Consider the following 22317-nt stretch of genomic DNA (forward strand, 5'->3'; position numbering starts at 1 on the left):
GGCAATTTTTCCGTAGATGAGGAAATAAACGAAAAACTCGTTTTCCCCAAAAATATCCGGGCTTTTTTCCGGGACTTCGCATTTCAAGCTCAGGCACACCGTCTTCCCCGAGGGATGTTAAATGTGGTGCGCCGTGTGCAGAAATTTCGGCGCATCTTGAAGGACCTTCTGGTGGGCGAAATGTCATAGTTGTCCCTCGAAATAAAGCACAAATTATTATTTTTACATCACGTAGTGCAATGGATGTCATAGCTAGCATAACACACATGACATCACACAACCTGCAGCACCGCCGGTGACCGGAGCGAAAATCAGTCACAGCGTGGAGAGATGGAAGTCAACCTGGGCTGTGCGCTTGACACCACGGGACCGGACTTGACACAATGAAGCACGCACACAAAGCGCGCACGGCGTGTGAAAAGCGAGAGTTGAAAGCTGATCAGCCCGCTGCTGCTCCTTAACATTTGATAATTAAAGGAGAACCCTGGCGGGAAATTGGACCATTGTATTACTTGGCGCGAGAAAGAATAGTACCATCAATAATAAATAGCAATGCTGGTAGTAGAAGCAGTAACGACGAAAACATCTGCGTCATTTCAGTGCCGTTTTGGTAATACATGATTGCAAACCACCTGGAAGGATTCGCGAGCATCAGTGGGCCAGCTTACGTGATTAGAAGCCTGGCCGGAAATAGTGTAATCGAGGCCCTATTCCTGTTTTTTAAACTCACACAGAGTCCTTGTCCTGTAAAGTTGGTCAAAAGATGATCCAGGAAGCAAGCTGCGCATGCGCTGCGAACGAGTCAGTACGTGAGAGAAGCCAGTTAATGGCTTCAAAAAAGTGAAAGCGCAACGAGAAGAGCACATTTCGCTCATTTTGATATCTGTATGTGCTTCAAAAGCGCCGGCATTGAGCAAGTATGGGAAGACAAGCGTACGCACAAAATCGATTTCATGCCAATCTTCGTTGCTGTACACTGCGCAGTGAATTATCATTTTCCCTACACACTATGAACTACACACAGACACAACACGTCAACACTGCCGGCTTGCGACACATTTGTTCGAGCAAAGAAAACATACTGCTTGGAACGCTTAACCAACCATTCAGGCACCTGCAAATAACACGCTGTGTGGGCGAAAACAGGTGCAAGGTTTTGTAATGATCTCCAGTATTCTTCTTTCTTTCTTTTCTACATGCTTAGCGTTACACTTACCGTAGTCGTGCGTGGCAGCTTCAGACCTCAAGGTTTCCGCACGGTGCAGTACATGAGGAACGTGGCCTTCTGCAGTGCGTTCCATCGTCAACAGAGGGCGGATGCGTAGCTCATCGCCGATGATGCCATTCTACAAAATCACAACTATGACATGTCTGATTCAGGGCTAAATACTGACGAGAGAAATTGGGCGAACTCGATATGGATTACAAAGCTTCCGCCCCCGAATTGACAACGCCGCGCAAATGAACAAAGTTACTGCCAAAACAGATAGCAATCTCCTACCGGCCTGTGATTTATTTATTATTTATTTATAATATAATATTTATTTATTTATTTATTTATTATTTATTAAGTATTGATTTCCTCTATGAGCGTCACAATGTTCACCGAAGCCACGAAGCAGGGCACAGCTGATTCTCCAATGGGTTTCAGCCCATTTCAGTGTCGAAGAGAATGCACTGGCCGACAGCGCCGCAGAAGCAGCTCTCTCGTCTCGGTGACGGACGCGTATTGCGCTGCTCAGAGGAGATCGTCCTTCCGTACTTCGACGCCCCGTGACTCCTTTGGCTTCCCGCCAATGGACCGCTGACATTCTCCCTCATGTAGCCATGCAGAGCAGAGTTGACCCCGTGCTCACTTTCCGCGCGCCCCAACATACCTGTCGTCAAGGTATCGCGTTCATCGAATGCGCCTCGATGTGGCTTTTACGGCGCAGTGACGCTACCGCTTGAGACAAGTTGCCTCTCCCCACTGCAGCCACTGAGGTACTCTAGAAGATCTAAAGCACATTCTTCCCCATTGCGCACGCTCACAACCTTCAAGAGCCGTACTCTCCGGATCATTTAACGAGCTGGACTCTCGCTCACTCTCTCTCACAAAATCACTTGACCCTGGCCACATCCAGCCCACAAACGCTCTGCCCTTGAACTCCCTTCACCTTTCTCGATATCATAGGATTTCGATCCTTGCTGTGAAGGAGCTGGTTATTTCATTTCCAGCATCGCCACCAACAATGGGGTATAGAGTATCGCCATTCGCGATGAAACTCCCCATTCATCATCTCGCTATAAAGTTGTTGTTGTTTACCGAAGCCTTGCATTGTCTAGGAATGTGCGGCTTCCACCATATGGAGTTGGTGGCTGGAATTAATTGAACACGGACCAGGCAATTTGATCATTGCGAGAGAGCGGAAGTGGAACTAGCTTAGTACAACGTCGGTGCGGCTCCGAAAGATTACTAGTCTAGACAGTGAAGAAAAAGGCAGGAGACAGAAGAAGAATGTAGGCAGTCTCCGTGTTATTTTTACTTCGTCCAACTCGAACTTCAACTCCACTATAGGCAGTTAAGGTTTTCCAAGTGAGGAGGGTGACAGTTGTGTGAGGAGTTGAGACTCAACCTGTCGCAAACGTGCTAACGCCACATAGAGCTAAAAGCTGCGTTGAGTCGCGTCCCATGAATTAACGCAGCATCCGAAGAGCGTACGGTGCATCAACTCTTGCAAGCAGAGATATGTACGCAAATTCTATGCCAAAATATGTCAGAAAACGGTATATGAAATAGGAACATACCACATGGAGTCCGTCTTCTTCAGAGATTACTGCCGAAGCCATGCGATATGGATCTTGGAAAAGTTTGTTGTTGATCTCTGCCGTATCCACCTAGTGTAGATATACATTACGTCAACGTTCCCCCTTCACTACAGCTTGTAGGGTGCCATCTACGAAGTGTTCTTATTGATAGGAAAAAGCGGGACTCATGCAGAACTGAATCGTCGATCCTCTCCTTGCTCTATAGTTGCACGTTTTGAGTACGCAAAAAAAAAAAAAAAAAAGTATATATATATATATATATATATATATATATATACATATACGCAACATCGAAAGCGGCCTCTCGAGGTTTAGTGCATGTTACATGAATCAGTGATCACCGCTCAATGCGTGATTGGAAAAGGGCGGTTTAATTTTCTGATATTCGATATAGACGTGCTACGAGGAAAAATCGTGAGTATATTCTTGTATTGCTAGTTGGGCCATATTCATGTTCTTCTTATTCATTAATATATTCTTCTTTGGTTTCCTATTTTTATTTTCTGGTGCGTTGTTTTGATGCTCCCAGAAATGTTACGTTTGTTAAGATACACACACTTCTTAAAGTCATCAAGTCAATACTGCACTTGAACTGGCTCTCTGAGTAGAAAACCCCCATGAAACGGATACCATTTGTCAAGGCGGAAGTTATTAAAATCCAAAATACATACAAGCCTTTCGATGACTGTATTATCTTCCCCCATCGTCCTTATAAGTAGGTGGTTATCGAACGCAGACCTTTGTTCAAGGTGCAAAGTGAGTTCATTGTTGAGTTTCAATACTCTTGCACCGCTGTCTGACCTTCCTTCCAGGAACTGAGGGTACACGATTGCTTCATCCGAGGACGCTGAAAATTCGACAAATTCAACGCATTCATCAATTTCGAAAGTCTGCTTCAATATACTATTTCACTTCATTTATTTAACCCTTAAAGACCCGAGAGAATTACATAATGTGTGTGTGTGGGGGGGGGGGGGCAACATAACCAAAGCAAAACACAGTAATGCTAACCATAATGTGAGAAGACAGAACACCACGTAAGGTAATACCAATCAATGAAAACTGCAATCGCTTTCATGCGATCATTCACTTATGCGTCAAGGCATACACTCTTGGAAGAACATAAGGGAACGGACGAACCCATCATGGGCCCGTCGACATGATTGGGGACTATTGATTTGTATCGTTAGCGTCACAATGTTCACCGGAGCCTTGCATTGCCCCGGAGGGTGCTGGTTTTCCGGCATTGTAGAATTCGTGAGCGGGACTCGAACACGGACCAAACTACTTGACTATTGTGAGCGAGCGTAGGTCGAGCTGTGGTTCAAATACACCATCAATGTGGTTCGGAAAGGTTCCTAGTGTGTCCCGAGTTTCTTCCATTTGGTGTGATAGGGGGAGAGTGCAAAATGTTGCGGAAAATGCAAACGGATCGACTCTATTTCCGAAATGTATTACCAAATTTCACTACGCGTTTGTTACTACGCCTTTTTTGTAACAATTATATACTGCATAAGCGGTAGAAAAAAGGCGTACGCCTCCCATTTTCAACACATCGGGGGAGAGACCGATATCATTCGGGATGATGGTTGGCTAGGAGCGCACTATGGCGGTGCAGCTCATTTTTAAGAGTGCAGTTACTTTCCACCCAGGCAAGACGACCGTATGCTGGATCAAAGTTACAATGTCGTCAAGGAAGATGCAAAAGCGTGGTCGAATAAAGGGGAAAGAACGAATGTCTACAAACTGGATCCGTCTTAACGTTGCAGACGAAGTTAACGCGCCAATATAGCGTCCCCACACGACGCCCTCTGGCTTAGAACTTGCGGTTGTACGTCAGTTGCAGTACTCTGAAGGTATTCAGTGACTCAACAGCGCATGTTAAAAAACCCTCAGGTGGACAAGACTAATACGCAGACCGACCAGTGTGGTACGGCTTATGGCGATAGTTGTCTGGCGACGCTATGTCACGAATTATCAATATATATACTTTCAAAGTTAAGTAGCCGTTATGCCCCCTGCTCCCCTAAACGCCTCACTTAGCATAAATTGTTTTGGCATCCGGAAGCAGGCATGCACGGCATATTTTTGTAAAGAACCTCCGCTTCCCAAATTCGAGCAAGACTTTGGATTTGCGGATACATGTTTGCTGTGTCTGCTAGCCCTGAGGCGGTATCAGCAGTTACTTGAAAAAAGAAAGAGGAAAATAGGAGACACGCTAAGTGAAGTGGTAGACAGGTGATCCTTAATAGTGAAGAAGGTTCAACGGATAGTCTAACTTCGATTTTTTTTACGCGCACCGATTAGGATTTTTCATTTTTTCCTTTTTGCTGATCTTTCGCACTCACTCTTACATTAAATTTGGACGCGAAACCTTGACCTTAAGTGCTGGCTAAGCCAAAGTGCTGCTAGTGCAACTCTGGCTGTGGCCAGTGTACGGACGTGCATTGATGCAGAGAGAACAATTGTATAATGACAGCTGCACAAAATACAATCTAGTTCTGGCCCGCTTCAAGGGTTACTGTGTCGACATTCTTCTGCAAAGTATGCCGCAAAGCCCAGAGAAAACCTCAGACTGCACAGCCGGTAGTACCGTCTAGGGTTTGTTTCTCACAATGAACCAGACCAAACAATGCCGATCTCCTGATTTCAAAAATGCGGTCGGTGATTTCACGAGACTTGAGATGTATACCGCGACAGGTGGCACAAGACGTCCTGCATAGAAGGCTGCAATGTCGCAAAGAGCTCTACGGTCGGGATCCCGAAACACACGACAAGGAACACACTAAAGATTCTGTCGATGTCGCCGCTGCCTCAGGTGGAGCTACCGTATCCATTTGCGAGGCAGCGACACCTAGCGACAAATCTACATTTGCGACATAAAAATTCGTATATTTGGATTGAATGTGCCGCATACCTGTCTGAATCATCATGAAATTTCGATTGAAACGCCGCAGGTAAATAAACAGCGAGCGAAAATTTATACTACCGTAATACCCCTGTCACACGGCGATCCGAATGACATTCCCAGCGAATGACAATCACACCGAATGTCAGTATTTTTTCTCACATCGAGCTACAGGAAGACACGGAATGTCATTCGCAAACGATGTCAGTGCCGATAATTAACACACAAGGGGCGAACATCTGATGCATTATACGGGTTAGTTATATTTTTATTTCTTTTTCTCGAAACTAGCGAAACATTAGATTATTTCACAGAATCGTTGCCTTTTCAAAGACACTTAATTGGCTAAGTACCACAAGCAAAGACAACTAGGAAGCCTATCTGCTCCGCACTGGCAACGTGGTCACTGGGAACGAGGCTAGTTCTCCGAAAAAGCCTGTTTAGGCTTCAATTCCTTCGCGCCAAAAGTTATCAAATTCGTGATAAAATATTGGAGTACAACTTTTCATTCATCTGTCATTTCTTCCAACGGCTTATCGTTGCTCTTTTTGATACCTCTCTATTGCGAGGGTAAGCTGACGGTGCGAGGGGAAAAGCGAATATCATATCACCATTTGATTTCACCGTGTGACACGAAAGAAATGTCATTCAGTGCGAATATCATTCGCTGGGAATTACATTCACTTTACCGTGTCACAGGGGAATTAGTTTTTCATGACATATGTGTATGCAGTAGGGCGCTGATGTGGGGCTGTTTTTCCACACAATATGCAATAGGTTTTGGTCACACGTAATAACCATCGATTCAAACGGCTACTTTCCATTACAAGTTCGAAGTATCATTGTCATCACATTGACTTGCCCCACGCCACGCTGTTGCCCCCAAATCTCTATGCTTTACCATTCCCTCCAGTTATATATAGCCAGATCAAGGGGGTTTGGCACGCGCCGGGAAGCGGTCCCTGGCGACAAGCGACAGATATCTACGGGGAGTAGTATATGTAAGGGTTTGGAGCCGAGACAGAGCTTCCTTTAGGCTCGAGTGGTGGAACCGCCATCGAATTCGTCGTTTGTCGCTGTCGCTTGTAGTGTGTTACTGGATCCGGGCTTACGCGCTGCATCATTTTGTCAATTCGGGAAAAAACGGTTTAGATCAGTGGTTTTCAGCTTACGTTAGGGGAGGGTACCGGTGACAGCGCAAGCATGACGTCCAGGAGCCTAGCCCTGGTAGCTGCCTCCTGGAAGGGTGTCAGATGAACTATATGTCGTACAAGTATCGAATTATCTATTTGTAATTATAATTATTTCAAGTACGTATTGTTTAGTCGCAAGATGTCGGCTTGAGGTTTCCCGGATTGATTGGGCCATTTACAGTACTTCTCTGCCAATAACGCAGTCCGGATTACAACACATTCTTGTAAAGCTTAAGTTCACGGAGGCAAGGGAGTAGCTCCAACTTCCCAGGTGCATGCCTCACTTTCGGAACGCAAGAGAAAACGAACGAGAGACCCCACGTGGTGGTCGAATTGCTTGTCGGAGTCGCCCGACGTCGTAATGTTGGACTGTCGGCTGAGCCAACAAATGATAAGGACCCCTGCTGACTCTGCTCTTTACAACGAGCGTCTACAGCAGCACGTCGGTCCTGCGGTCTGTATGCCAATCCCAATGGCAACGACAAGGTCTGCGACATAGTCAGATGCGGAGCGCGAACTAGGTCGCACCGGGCCATTCCAAGCCGCACATTTAACAATCCAACAGTTTTAAGACCCAGGCGTTCGAGATCCCAAATTGCTACACTGTGATGCGGCATCGCTCAGAACAAGCGCAAGGAAATGTCGTCTCCAAATTTGAACTAACCTAGGCAAATTCAAAGTTGAGCGTTAGTTAAGTTAAGCGTAAGCTGACCAACGTCCTTTCGTTTTCTGTTGCTTCAGCGCCTCAGCCATACCAAGCCTAACCGCTCGACCGACATCGAAAACGCGCGAAGCTGACACATCGGTCAGTGATACCCCATTTTGAAACAGGCTCAATTCTACACCTTGCAGACACAGGCTTTCAAATTATAACCTGGGATTTTGTTATTCTGGACTCAGGAATTGTGCGTATGTTTTGTCGCGCATGCTCTCACTCACGGCATCTCGCTGAACGCTGGTTGAGAACCAGTGGTTCAGATCATTTTTGGGCTTCAGCTCTTCCAGTGATGACGAATACGAATGCCATTTAAATGGATGAATACATCCACGGACTTAGGTCGAAAGTGCGACGCTAGGATTCATTGGAACGTATTGAAGAGCTAATGGGGAGTTAGCAACAACAACAACTGACTGGGGAGTTTCATCGCCGGGAGCGACACTCTACCCCACTGCTGGTGGTGATGCGGGGAGTGAAATAATGAGCCCCTTCACAGTAGGGATAGAAGCCCTGTGTCCAGAAAGGCAAAGAAAGCCTTGAAGGCAGAGCGTTTTTGTATTTGGATGTGGCCAGGGACCGAGCTATTTTGTGAGAGAGAAGGGGCGGGAGTCTAGCTCGCTGAGGGATCCGGAGAGCACGGCTCGGAAAGATTGGTAGCGTGGGCAGTGGAGAAGAATGTGCTTCTTCAACAGCAATCTTCAACAGCACCGCAGTGGCTGCAGTGTGGAGAGGCAACTTGTCTCAAGCGGTTGCGCAACTGTGCTCTCAATGCCACATCGAGGCGCATTCGATGAACTAATGCGGCATCTTGTTGAGAGATTTGTGCAGGCATGCAGAAAGTGAGCGGTGGATCAACTGTGATCAGCATGGCGGGTGGGAGAATATCAGCGGTTCGTTGGCGGGTAGCCAGAGGAGTCACGAGGCGTCGATGCGCGGACCGACGATCTCGTCTCAGACTTGCGGACTTGCCATTTCGAGATGCGCCGTCGGTGTATGTGGCGGCAGAGGTAGAAAACTTCGCGTGTACGAGGCTCAAAGGACTTGAGTAGGAATCTGATCTCTGCGGTTGTGGAGGCTCGGAAGGCGTGCGAAGGTCTGTGGCACAGGCACAGACCATAGGGGGTTTGGCGGTGTGATGTCCTTAGGTATGAAGCCAGTGAGAGCCTGCCTGTCTTCTGTGCTATGCGATGGAAATCACTTTCAGGGCGGTATCCAATTTTCCTGAGAAGTGGGTAACGGGGAATGTGCGCACGCAAACGAAGGAAGTGCCGAACCATTTCCCGCTCGTGGAGGACCTCCACCGGGAGTTCACCAGCTTGAGCTAGGACTTGCCGTGTTTCAGCCATTCTTGGAACTCCTTGGCAGTGACGAAGGCTTCGGGCGAAGAGGGTCCGAATGGTATTTAACGATCCTATAGAAACCCTGTGGAAGCCTGTAAAGTACAGTCGCCCTCACCAAAGGCGCGTGAACTGCTAGAAGGGGGCGTTGATCACAGCCCCAGCCGAAGCCAGAAAGCTGTTGGATTGCGGGAAGCCATCGCTGGACTTTGGTCCAGCCCCAGCGCCCAGCGCACGTTCGAGCCCAGCACCACACCAAAGAAGCGATGGGGACGGACAGGCTCGGGCTTCTTTGCGCCCACCCAAAGAGGGAAATTACTCATAGACTTGAGAGTGAACGGGAGCTCGATGCACTTTTCGGGCGAAAGGTCCATTCCAAATCGCGTAAGGTAGAGATGGGCATTATGGCTTGTTGCAAATGGAGCTGAATAGCTGGTCGTGACTTGCTAACTGTCGAAAGGGCAACGCCATCGGCGTACACGGAGAATGCTACCTTGCGAGGACCTATTGGTTTTAGTCCTGCCATTACCACATTAAACAGTGTAGGACTGATAATGCTTCCTTGGAGTACGCCTTGATGAACAGGGTGCTTAGGGCTTTGGCCGTGGAATGTGCGGACAGTGACAGTTCGGTCCGTAAGGAAATCCTGGAGCCAGCTGAAGGGTCGACCAGATAATCAAAAAAAAAAAAAAAACGCAAGGCGTGAAGCACACAGATGTGCGAGACGGTATCATATGCGCGCTTAATGTCCAGGAAGACCGTTAGAACGATCCACCGATGGGCACGAGCAAGGGCGTTAGCGATGCTATTTGTGATGTATCATTTTATAAATCAGCTCGGACAACAGGCTCAGTACTCAAAATATAAAAGCTGTCAGTGAACATTACGCGATCTCACGAATTTTCGAAGCAACACGACCGAGTGGATAAAAGCATCCTGGCGTTGGTGCTTACTCTATGGTCGTCCTGTAGACAGGAAGGCGGGGGTTGAAATCCCACCATCGGCTGTGCTGTCTCAAGCTTTCCTGGGTTTTTCGGGAGACCTTCTAGACGGATGTCGGTTCCCTGAAGTCGGCCCAGGATGTATAGTAACCCCTTTGTGCCCCCTCCTTCCTGCTATCCTCTCTCCATCTGTCCACAGGTACGACGGCGCTAATAGGAAGGGGGAAAAAAGAGACAGACCCCACACAACTCCAAACATTCGGATTCCTGGATGCTCCAAGAGTACGTGAAGTCATCGAGAGATGGCGCCTCTATCGTAACAGCAACGCAAGCTTCTTCTGTCTTCACGCAACGTTGCAATTCTATCAGAGGGTGCGGAGAGGCCGACTTTCGGAGAGCAACGTTGTCAGGCTTATTGCAAATTTCGCACACGACGGCTTCATACACTCAAAACCAGAAATTATTTTTGTGGTATTCTGACTTAACGTAGAGAAACCATATTTTTGCGGGAATGCAGTGGGAGGCACATAACTTGCAGTGACGCATATGACACAGTGGAATATGTAACTCGTCTAAAAAATGATTTTCACCAACATTCGGATTGTTCTGCCTTCGTCGACGAAATTCTACGTACATGAAGACCACCATAGCTTGAAGCACGTACAACAGCCCTTATCAAGTCCTCGACGGTGTGTCTAAACAATTCACGTTCTACATCAACGGCTGGCATACATTGTTTGAAGCCGGTCTACATCGGAACTAATGGCGGTCAAGACGGGGTCCACAGTGACTGAAAAGGATAGTCGCGCCTACGTCTCACGCAATTCCTGTGAAACAGCGCGTCGCGGTTCGTTGAGCACCCGTCCTGAGAACATTTCACTCCCAAACTTCACCTGCTAACTAGGGAAGGCAGTTAATGTGGCGGGACTAGCGCCGTCGTTAAGCACCGTGCTCCGAGGAACGGACGCACAGAACCACAGAGAAATAAACTGCATGTTCAAGTCGGAGCTTCTCTGTACCGAGAATCCTTCACCTCCTTAGTCGATTGTCATACAAGCCGCTGACCTTCACGCTATTATACGACCGTGTCCATGTCGCACCCACCATATCCGTGCATGTGCCACAACCGGAACAACAAGAGCAACAAGAGGACACGGTTGCGCTAACACGGAATTTAAAAAAAAAATCGTCCACAAACGTGCAGTAACACATCCTAATATCACCGCGAAACCTCTACCGGTTATGAACATGACGCTCATTTATCTTGACTATCCCAAAAAGAACGACGCTCTGTTGAATGAAATTCCGCATGTGCCACATGCGCACAATTTACACGTAAACAATTCGTAATTTGCACTACAATACAACAATAATTCCACTATCAGTCCGCAGCTTTGAACACTGCGTTTAATATGCAATGCTTCTTAATATTTATTTATTTATTTGAAAGATACTGCCGGCCATCTCTTGATGGCCATTGCAGATGAGGTGAGTACACTACATACAACACATGGCTATACAGAGTGCAAAATGTCAAGTTTTAAACATCTGAAGTAAGACAAGAGGGCAATTTGTTCCATTCTCGTACAGTACGAGGAAAAAAAATTAAACACATCTGTATTGCAACGAAACTCACGGATTAATTTACTATGTTTCAGTCTTGTGGATCGGCTCGAATTGTAAGTTAAGTAATCGCAGAACTTGAGCCCTATATCCTAGTAAAGTAGGACAGACAGTCGGTACAGACCTATATCGAGCAAACTATATCGTGCAAAAAACTTGAGACGCCGAATGTTCCTACGTTGAGCCAAGGTTGGCAAACCAGATTTAGCATAGAGTGAAGTCGAAGGTGTGTGCTGACCATATGCATAATATATTAATCGAAGAGTTTTTTTCTGCACAGATTCTAGCATGTTAGTATGCGTACTCTAAAATTGGCCGCACTAACGTAGTGTAAGTCGTCAGCTTCGTTGCAGACGTACAGTGGCGCATCGTCCTCCTCAGTGACCAAAGTTTACGGGATGCTTTGGTAGCAACTTGTTCAATATGCTCGGCCCAGCTTAGGTTTGATGCTATTGATACACCAAGGTATTTTTGGTTCTCCACTTTACTGAACACAGTAGTGTTAATGCTATACGGAAAGGACAACGAAGTCTTCTTCGTTGTGACACACATGAACACGCACTTTTTCACATTGAGCTCCATCTGCCACATTTCCCACCACCTAACAATAGATTGGAGACAGTTGTTTAATTTGACTTGGTCGTTCGTAGTGTTTATACTAGAATACAAAATGCAATCATCAGCAAAGAAACGACACTGGATTCCCGGAATGTCGATGCAAAGGTCATTTATAAAAATTAGAAACAGCAGCGGTCCAAGCACGGACCCCTGTGGTACTCCGGAGAGAACTGCCAACGAATGCGAATGGGCTCCGCCAACGCTCACGAACTGGTTACGATTAGTAAGATAGCAGTGAAACCATTGCAGTATACGATAATATACGATCATTACGTGTTATGTTTTTCAATTTATACAACAGCTTAGTGTGCGAAACTCTATCGAATGCCTTTGATAGATCTAAAAACACGACGTCCGTTTGACCACCTTTGTCTACAACAGAGGCAAAGTCATGAACTATGTGTACAAGTTGCGTAACTGTCGAGTAACCTCGCCTAAAGCCGTGCTGCTCTTTCACAAAGAAATCACTTTCTTCCAAAACGCTAATTATGTGCTTGAAGACAATATGTTCCAGAACAACTTTGCTACTAGTACTTAGCAGTGATACCGGCCTATAGTTAGTAACGTTTGATTTATCACCGCTTTTAAATATTGGTGCCACTTTGGCTACCTTCCAGTCAGACGGGATTTCACCCGATCTTAAGCTGGATTGGTAAATGACAAAAAAACTTTGAACACCACTCTGCATACCGCTGTAAAAAGGCATTGGGTATCCCGTCTGGACCACACGCCTTCTTCGTGTCCAGCCGGAGGAGCCTATCTAAGACACCTTCTGTGAACACTTCGACATCGCTCAGACCAAAGCAGGTAGAAGAGAAGGTTGTTCTGTACAGTCGTTGTTGGTGTACACAGAGGCAAACCACCGTTGAATTCATCCGCGATTCTCGCGCCGTCGACAACTGCCACCCCATTGAGTTTAACTCTTTAATCTTATTGTCCTTTTTAACCAGATGACGCCAGAACTGTCTTGGATTATGTTTAAGAAAGTTGTGCATAGTAACATTAAAGAAGTGGAAACGAGAACGGCGTACTAGTGAACGCAATTTTTGACGCAGTACCGGGAGTGAGCCTTTGTGCCCTGGATGGAACCTTTCTATCCTATTTATTTTACGTTTCAACTGTAAAATCTTACGCGTTACCCAAGGATTGCGCTTCTTCCGCTTCACTGTGCGCAAAGGCACAAACTTTTCGATGCACTCCAGGGCCAAATTCTTAAAGGAATACCACCTTTTGTCAACAGAGACTGCGGTATCCTCACAAAGCACAACAAATCGGTCAAAAGATTCTTCCAGCATGTCCGCAACATCAGTATCACTTGCCCTGCTGAAATCACGATATTTGTTGGTCTCAATATTTGTCCCCGAGTTAATTGACATGTTCATTGTACAAACAAATGTACAAACAACTGCATCGTGGTAAGATATTCCGTCTGCGATCGACACATCAATTAGCGTATTTGCTGCAGCATGAGAAAAGAAAACGAGGTCAATCAACGACTCGCCACCATATAACTGTATATAACAATATAAAACTGAAAAACTCACGATCGAGACACCAACTGTGCTGCGCCCAAATCATTATCAAAGGGAGGCACGGCCATACATGAAACACCAACCGGAGCAACCCATGTTTACGCTCGAGGAACGGCATTGCAAATGCACTGTTAATGGTCCAAGTGTGTAACTACCATCACAGGAAGCCGCTTTAAAAACGGCCTTCACACCTGCTTTCTAGGAACAATGCGTCGCGGTAATTCAATGCAATCAATGCACTTGTGTGTAGGAACTTTTTGGAGAATCCGGTGAACACAATAGAAATTAACGCATTGACTGTCTTGACAGGTGACAGATGGTTGTAATGACGTGACTGTAATCATATTAAACCATTGAAGCCGTTTTGATTTCCGGTCGTTAATTACTCCGGAAACGGAAAGTCACGTATTAAGCTGGTTCAGTAGTAGTGAGTCGATCCATTGTTAATTCATTCAATAATGTGTTGAATGCGGAGGAAATCGGTCAAAAACGATGTAACGCAGCCAGTGGTTGCTAGCTGTTCCTTGAACAAGATTCAGCCGTTCACGGAGGACGCATGGCTCCATACAAGGAACCCCTCTGCTATCAGAACTACTCCGCGGAGCTTATTGACAGACCTCGGTCTTCGCCTCGCCGGCCATATCTCACGTTCCATGGCACGGTGAGAGGAATGTGGGGCCCAAGCTGGATAAGCAGGTGGTGATCAGATAAAGACCGACGACCCCACATGCAGGTTACCGCCAAGACGGCTTCAACTGGTTCGCTTTCTGGTGGAGATATGTAACGTAGCTGTCGTTACTAGATGTTTATATAACACACTTTTGCCGTTGTAGGCTGGCTTCAGACTGCTCAGCTCCTCTCTCGTCGTTTTGTTCTTCACCATTCCTCTTCCACGAGGCGGCTGTATGACTCCCATTCTCTGTACAAGTTGAACTTCTGCGCAGGAGAGGGGAAAATGGACGGAGAAATCACGGGGGCAGCGTTCGTCCACTCAACTGCCGGCAAGGAGTAACTAACGTGCTCAATGTTGTGCTTGGGGTTACTTCGTCGGGTTACTTCCTTCCCACGAGAACCGACCCACGTGGGATCTGTGCGTCCATTTTGTTATGCTGGAGGGCGGCCAAAAATATGCCGCGTTAGGTCAAGGGGATGAAACTCGCGAGTTCACTTGCGGACTAAAGTGAGGCGCTGCGAGCCTTTCGCGTCATCAAACGTCATGAAACGTCAAAATTTTTACGTCGAAGTGCGAGTTCTCTACCGAGAGCAACGCATTGGCTCCTGCGGCCGCTCCCCTGGTATGCGAGCGCTCATTGGTCGGTTTGAAATCTTAACCTTTTCGTGACGCGCGTAAGCCGGCACCGCCGTGTCTGGGGTGCCGGAGAAGCTCCAGAAGCTCGCCGTAAAGTTTCGAAATATGGTGCAGCGGGGACGCACGCAAAACATCTTTGCCGGTACCGCTTTGGATGGTTTTTAGTGCCCGTCGATACCGACCCTGCAAAACTCGAATCCTCTTGGATACTTCTGCAAGTAAATTGAGTGATAGATAAGTGGAAGGCAGGTGTGCTTCGCTTGCTTGGCGCGACAACGATTCAAGAAGGATCAATACTGTGTTTCTCCACTCGATGGCAGGTAAGTCAGTTCCTATTCCATTCTGCCGCTTAGCGTAGCATAGCACAGCACCGCACCTGTGGCGTATACGCAACATTTCGGCCGGTAGAATTTTTAGTTTTCACGTTTTCTGATCCTTGTTCTGGTCTTTCTTGCTCAGGTATCAACTAGGTACTGCTCAACTCATATCTGCTTCAGAAAAGCATCTGCATGGACGCAATAGAATGAATGCCACTCTGAGTGGTTGGAACATCATCTTTCGGCTTAGCAGCTGCACAGGTTCCTTTGTGACGGGTCAGCCTTGACATGTGACACTACACAAGCAGCAAAGGGATATGGACATGTTTTCTGTCATGCTGGATTTGTTAATGTGTTTGCCTGTGCACTGAATTTACTGATCTACTGTGAAATCTTCCACGTGAGACATATCAGCTAACAGTGAATGCGAAGTTGCTTTGGCATATAACTTCAGAAACAGTGTTCATGTGAAGTTTGTGTTTGGCGCAGATACAGAAGACTGCATATGTGTGATTTGGAAATACCAATCTCGAAAAATAAAGCACCTTGTGCAACAGAAAGAGCCAACGCTTCCGCGTTTTATTTATTTCACTGGATGCGAACGAAAATCCAGAACCGCCAAAGCGGGGAAGAGAACAGAGGGGAAATGGAAAAAGAACGCCTCTGCAGCGTCGCTTTACGTCACCCGTCACCCAGGGAGACAAAATAAAACAAAGCAAAAAACTACTCTACCGAGGCCCAACGATTGGCCTGACGTCAGAGGTCACGTGAGTTTTTCCCAGCAGTAGAAATATAGTACACGTTCATTCCCCTGGTTATGTCAGGCTGAGGAAAAGAGGAGAACTGAGGAGCTGCGTGGAAGCATGACCTGCTTGCACAGCGTATTCTCACCACGTGTGAGTGCCAACATAAGACACTGAACAATGTGTTGGAAATAAAACAACAGCAAAAGAGCCCCGCACTCTGTCGCTAGAATATCGGGGTACCCCCGAGTGCATCACGTGATATGACGCACTCATATTCTGCTGTGTGGAATAGGTCCTAATTGCTCTTCGTGCTGGTAACATCCTACACTCATGTCTGTCATGTTTTAATACGTTAGCATTTCACGGCCCCATTTCGAAGAGAAGTCGGCGTTGTATAGCGGGGTGACTAAAGTGTCCGTCTACAGGGCTGCACATGACGGAGAATAGGGAGTCAGGATGCGCTCCGCAAGCTGATTCGCTGTTCTTCGTCACGTGGAAGCACGGTGCGACTGCAGCTCGGTGCGTGTAGTGCGTGAGCCATGGTCAGTTCCGCCACGAGGGGATGGGATAATTCTATTGTTGGGGAAAGCTCACGTGACCTAGAGCGTCGGGCCAATCGTTGGACGACAGTTGAGTAGCCTTTTGCTTTTCTTTTTTTTTTTCTCCTTGGGTTATGTGTGACGCTATCGAGGCTTTCCCTTTCTCATCTGTTCTCTCCCTCCCCCCACTTTGGCGGTTCTGGGAGGTTGTCGATTTTCGTTCGCGTCGAGTGAAATCAATGACGAAACGCGGAAGAGTAGGCTATTTCTGTTACGCAAAGTGCTTTATTTTTCGGGATAGGTATTTCCAAATCACAAATATACGGTGTGGTATAGCTGCACCAAATGCGGTCTGCTATAGGCACGAAACATGAACGATGCATGAACAGTGTTTCTGAAGTTCGAGTGACATGCGGAAGCAGCTTTACATTCACTGATAGCTGATATAGAAGACTTCCCAGTAGAACAACAGTCTATGGACTGCACAGGCACACACGTTCACAGATCCCAGATTGAGAACGTGTCAATATCCCTTTGCAGCTTGTGCAAGCCTCTGGTCGACCCGTCACAGAGGAACTTGTGCAGCCGGTATGCCGAAACATGAAAGTGCTCCAACCACTCAGAGTGGCTCATCCATGCAGATGCTTTTCCGAAGTAGATACGAGTTGAGTGCTTATACCGGAGCAAGAAAGATCAGAATAGGAACCAGAAACGTGAAACCGAAAATTCTATTTAATGAAATGCTGCATGTATGCCACAGGTGTTGTGCTATGATATGCTAAGCGGCAGAATAGTATAGGAACTGAATTACCTGCCATCGAGTGGTTAGCGGTAAAACGTAGTATTGATACTTCTTGAATATTTGTTGCACCAAGCAAGCGAAGCAGACCTGCCTTCCAGTTATCTATCACGCAATTGACTAGGTATTCAAGAGGCCCCGAATTTTTCAGAGTCAATATCGACGACATATTAAGGCAAGGACACTAAAAACCATCCAAAGTGGTACCGGCACAGATGCTTTGCTTGCGTCCCTAGCTGCTGCACCCACCATGTTCTGAAACTTTACGCCGCGCTGCTCCGGCGCCGCCGACAGCTTGAGCGCGCGATGGAAACTTTGTAATTTCAAATCGACCAATCAGGATTCGCATACCGAGGGAGCGGCCTCAGGACCCAATGGGAGGGTGAGGGTTGAAAATCCCATAAGCGACGCAAGATCGACGAAAAAAATCGGACGTTTCATGACGTTTGACGACGCGCAAATCTTGCAGCGCCTATCCTTAGTCCGCAAAGAAACTCGCGAATTTCATCCCCTTGGTTGCGCCTCGTCACTAGAAATGTTCAGACGTGTTTAGCAAGGGGATGAAACTCGCGAGTTCAACGACACACCGTACAATTCTTAATACCGAGCCAATCTCATGAGTGCGTACCCTTTTATGATGAGCATCTTCTTTCCCTGCTTGCAGAGCCTGTCTTTGGCACGTAATCGAGGTGTCAAAATGAGACGGTGCACGAACGTGTTCTTCACTCTCGAATCGCTCCAACTCACGAAACATTCTAGTTCTGGAGTTGATAGACTGTTCGGTGGATATTAGTCGTGTCCAGAACAGCACCGCACACGTAGAATCACATTGTCGCATGAATAAACCCGCGAACATATTTGTACAAACTGTTCTGTCGATTGACATCACCGAAGCACGGAACACAAGAGGACGCCGTGCCGGCCAAGACGTGCTGTTTTGAAACTATGCTGAAACGACCGCTGGGACGCTGCGCGCGCATGCCCGCGTACGAAATGCGATTTCAAAACGTTGTCGGCCAATCGGAGCGCGCACACAGTATCGGCCAATGGGCTTACAACGTTGTAGGTGGGCGCAGTGGTACCTAATCTACAGCCGTATACTCGGGTACCTGAGGATGACTGGTGACGCCATGTCGGCGGTGCGGGAGCAACTCGCCGCAAAGTTTGTGTTTCTGAAGATTTCTCTGCAGCGGTTCGCTCGTTGTGGAAACACCTACTTCGCTAGGTCCCAAAAGTACCCCTTCAAACTGCAGTGTGATAAATTGATTAGAAATGAGAAATCCTACAAGTACGACCCGACATTATCCCAAGTCAAGGAAGCGCAAAGATAGCACTACTCGACTAGGTCCAGGGAACGCACGAAGTTATCATTTCTAGTCTCTAAAGTCAGGAGTCTTATCCCAAAGCGAGATAGCTTGTGTCATGAAATCATGTCATCTCAAAGCAATATCTTGGCTTTGTGCGAAACGTGTTTAACCCCTGATGTAACGGACAATGAACTCTCTTTCGAATGTTCCCGGCTTTGTATTTTACAGAAACGATCGCATTTCCCGGTGAGGAGGGGGTATCCTGGCAGTTAGAGACTGTTTATACTCTCATATTGTGAACATTTCACTTGATCTTGAACTGCTGTGGGTTTGCGTTCAAGGCCGCTTTTCACGTTTATTAATTGGTCTTTGCTATCGGCCACCAAAGCTTGTAAATGTTTGTTCCTTCTTGCACATTGCTCTAGACGTGGTCACCCAGCGATACTCCAAGATTGTGCTGGTTGGCGACTTTAACTACCCGGGTATCGACTGGTCCTCTCTGCACTCTTCTTGTCACGAAGAGTGTGGCATCCTTGATTTATGCTCCACTTTTTGTCCTTTAATCCTCGTTGTCGTTTAATTCTCTGGATCTTATTCTGACGACTGACCCAGAACTTTTCGATGCCGTATTTACGTCGCCGTGTCCTGTTAGTGACCATCTTACTGTTTGTGCAGAAATGCAGTTTGAACATCCACCAACTAAAAAAAAGGAGGCTCATCAAGTTGTACATGACGTCATTAACGTTACATTGGCCTCGTGTTTAACGGAATTCCCTGAACGGTCTATGCGCCGAACAGCGGAGTAAAGCTGGTCAGTCTTCAAGGAGCTACTGAATGCCCTGGTGACTGCTCATGTACCATCGATCACTATATTACACAATCCATCGGCATCGTGGTTCAGCCTATCAATTAAACGAGATCCGTTTAATGCCGGATAATCCGGAGAATGCCATCTGTGAAACCTTTAACGAAAGTTTCGCAACTGTGCCTTCGAGTAATATCAGTGAAAATCGTCCCGTTCAAGGAACTATCATACCGCCAATGAACGAAATCCCAATCCCATCAAACGGGATCGCTAGGATGATTGACGGTCTCAGAATATCTTCGGCTTCTGTATTTGACGGTATAACCCCCAAAATACTCAAAAGTACAAAATAGATATCTACCGAGTTTCTGGCAGTTATCTTTTCGGAATCTCTCTTATCCGGCATCATCCCTCTGGACTCGCGCTTGGGGAGAGTTGTCCCGATTTTTAAAGGAGGGGACCGTAGTGTACCATTGAACTACAGACCCATTGCTTTGACTGGTGTTCCTTCCAAAATTCTTGAACACAAAATCTATTCTAATCTTTCTTCATTCTTGGAAGGCCATTCTTTCTTTTATCAGCACCAACATGGCTTCCGTAAGAAATGCTCTTGTGAGACTCAACTTCCCAGCTTCGCTCATGATCTAGAAACTGTCCTGGATAACGGGGTGGCGACAGACCTCGACCTCAAAAAGGCGTTCGATAGCGTATCTCACAGGGGTCTCCTTCATAAATTATCTGGTTTAGACCTTCTCCCATCTCTCTCAACTTGGATCGAACAGTTCCTATCCCAGCATAAACAAGCCACGATATAGTTAACGGTACCTTATGATCCTTCTGTTCTGTCACGTTGGGCGCCCCCCAGGTCACCGTTCTCGGCCCGTTATTATTTCTCATATACATTAACGACCTGCTCACCAACATCACCTCAAAAGTTCGGCTTTTCGCAGATGACTGTGTGGTGTATCCAGCAATATCGAGTACATCAAATCAAATCATATTACAACGCGATCGTAACTTAATTGGTGAATGGTTCAGAGTTTGGCAGATGGAACTCAGCTTGCCGAAGTGCGTATTTCTTTGTTTGAGGCGTTCCTCACAACTTGTAACTTTTGCCTACCCTATCCCCAATCATTTTCTCTTCCCTTCCGCATCATGCAAGTGCCTGGGCCTTACCTTTTCATCTAACCTTTCATGGAAGGACCATATCTTAGCCATCTGTAAGAGGGACGATTGCTCACTTGCTTTCCTTCGACGTAACGTAAGACAAGCGCCCACAAATGTTAAAATAATCGCGTATAACATTCACGTCCGACCTCAGTTGGAGTACGCAGCCTCGATATGGGATACCCATCAGTCGGATTTGGAAACACTTGTTGAGTCAGTCCAGAACCGGTGCATCCGTTTCATCCTATCGGACTATTCCATTCAATCAAGTGCGTCCTTAACGAAACTTAATCTAGGTCTTCCCACTTGGACATTAAGGGGGAAGTACATTCGGATATGCCTATTTCATAAGTTCTTCTACGCTACATCCCTGAGTCAGCTATACATCATTCGGGCCCGGTATATTTCTCATCGCACCGATGACAGTCAGAAAATATCACGTACTATTTCTCGTCCCAAGTCCTTCAGACACTCGTTCATACCTCTCGTCGAAACCGAGTGGAACTCACTCCCACAGAACATTGTTGACATCGCAGATCCCCTAACCTTCCGCACGCATTTACTCTCCCATTTGTTTCATTAATAACTTTGTTGTCACATAGGTTGCTTTGCCAGTCTACTGTGGCCAGTGTATTATCGTTATTGCTTTGAATTACTATTGTTATTATTCTTGTTTGTTCTCCTTCTAAACTAATAGTGTGCAAGGGCTGTTGTTAGGTTTTGCTGTATCGTTTACCCATGTAATGACCCCTAGTGGTCCCTTGGGTTTTGGAATAATAAATAAATATGATGTGCTTCATTAGTTTACAGGGGACCCTAAAAACTTTAGCTGGTTAGTAGATAGACGGAGTATAGTTGTCACTTCTTCTGAAGTGTCAGGCACGAAAATGGGAAGACGGCGTGATCCCGCTGGTGATGACAAAGGCGGTGATGACGAAGTGGCGGTCCAGATGACGTCCCCATTTGGCCACGACAGATGTTGAATAAAGGTACGGATCAGCAGGCATGTTGCTAAGACTTTTATTAATGCTTTAGGTTGGTATAGGGCCAAATTAAAGAGTTCATTAAATTGTGATGCGTCGACGCTGGCCGATGAACTCTCGTGGCCTCTCTCGCGCCCATCACTTTTGTGGATGGGCAATGCCACGATGAAGACGATGATTGGACGGCGGCGGTGATGACGATGCTGCTGCTGCTCACAGAAGACAGCAATTAGCTTGAGACCTATGTCCTCGACTCAGACACATAGAAAGCACCTTTCACACAGATTAACGTGCCTTCGTTCCTGCACTTTCACTTTCAAATGTTCATCGCTGTTGAGTGGTCTGTCGTTCTTGTAATACAGATTGTAACCGAAATGCAGGTGCATAAGGGATGCTCTGAAAGAAAAGTGCTTGGTTTTAGCAATCTTAACGTTTCTGAAAGCGAAAACAAAATTCACAGTCACTATTCTTCTGAAATGAGCAATTCCAGAATGAAAGCAAAAATATATCTCGCCATATAATTGTATCCAACTGAGACTTGGCACTTCAATTGCATAATGGCAGTTGAAGATGATGATGATGATTCAATTTTAATGGCGCATAAGCAACTCAGGTCATAGTGCGCCAAAACCATGGTAAAACTGTGACTAGTTAAAAATCAGACGAT

General features: G+C 46.5%; 1 protein-coding gene across 1 annotated transcript in view; it reads right to left on the reverse strand.

Annotated features, from left to right (window-relative positions):
• Nucleotides 1-22317, reverse strand: part of LOC135365908 (venom metalloproteinase antarease TserMP_A-like) — a 63720-nt gene that overhangs the window by 37974 nt on the left and 3429 nt on the right. Inside the window, exons 2-4 of the mRNA XM_064598576.1 lie at nt 3480-3655; nt 2788-2877; nt 1217-1346 (exon numbers count right to left, since the gene is read on the reverse strand). Coding sequence (XP_064454646.1) covers nt 1217-1346; nt 2788-2877; nt 3480-3512 — 253 coding nt within the window. The 5' untranslated portion in view covers nt 3513-3655. The remainder of the gene's footprint in view (nt 1-1216; nt 1347-2787; nt 2878-3479; nt 3656-22317) is intronic.

The sequence above is a fragment of the Ornithodoros turicata genome, chromosome 8 (assembly GCF_037126465.1).
Source record: "Ornithodoros turicata isolate Travis chromosome 8, ASM3712646v1, whole genome shotgun sequence".
NCBI lineage: Eukaryota > Metazoa > Arthropoda > Arachnida > Ixodida > Argasidae > Ornithodoros > Ornithodoros turicata.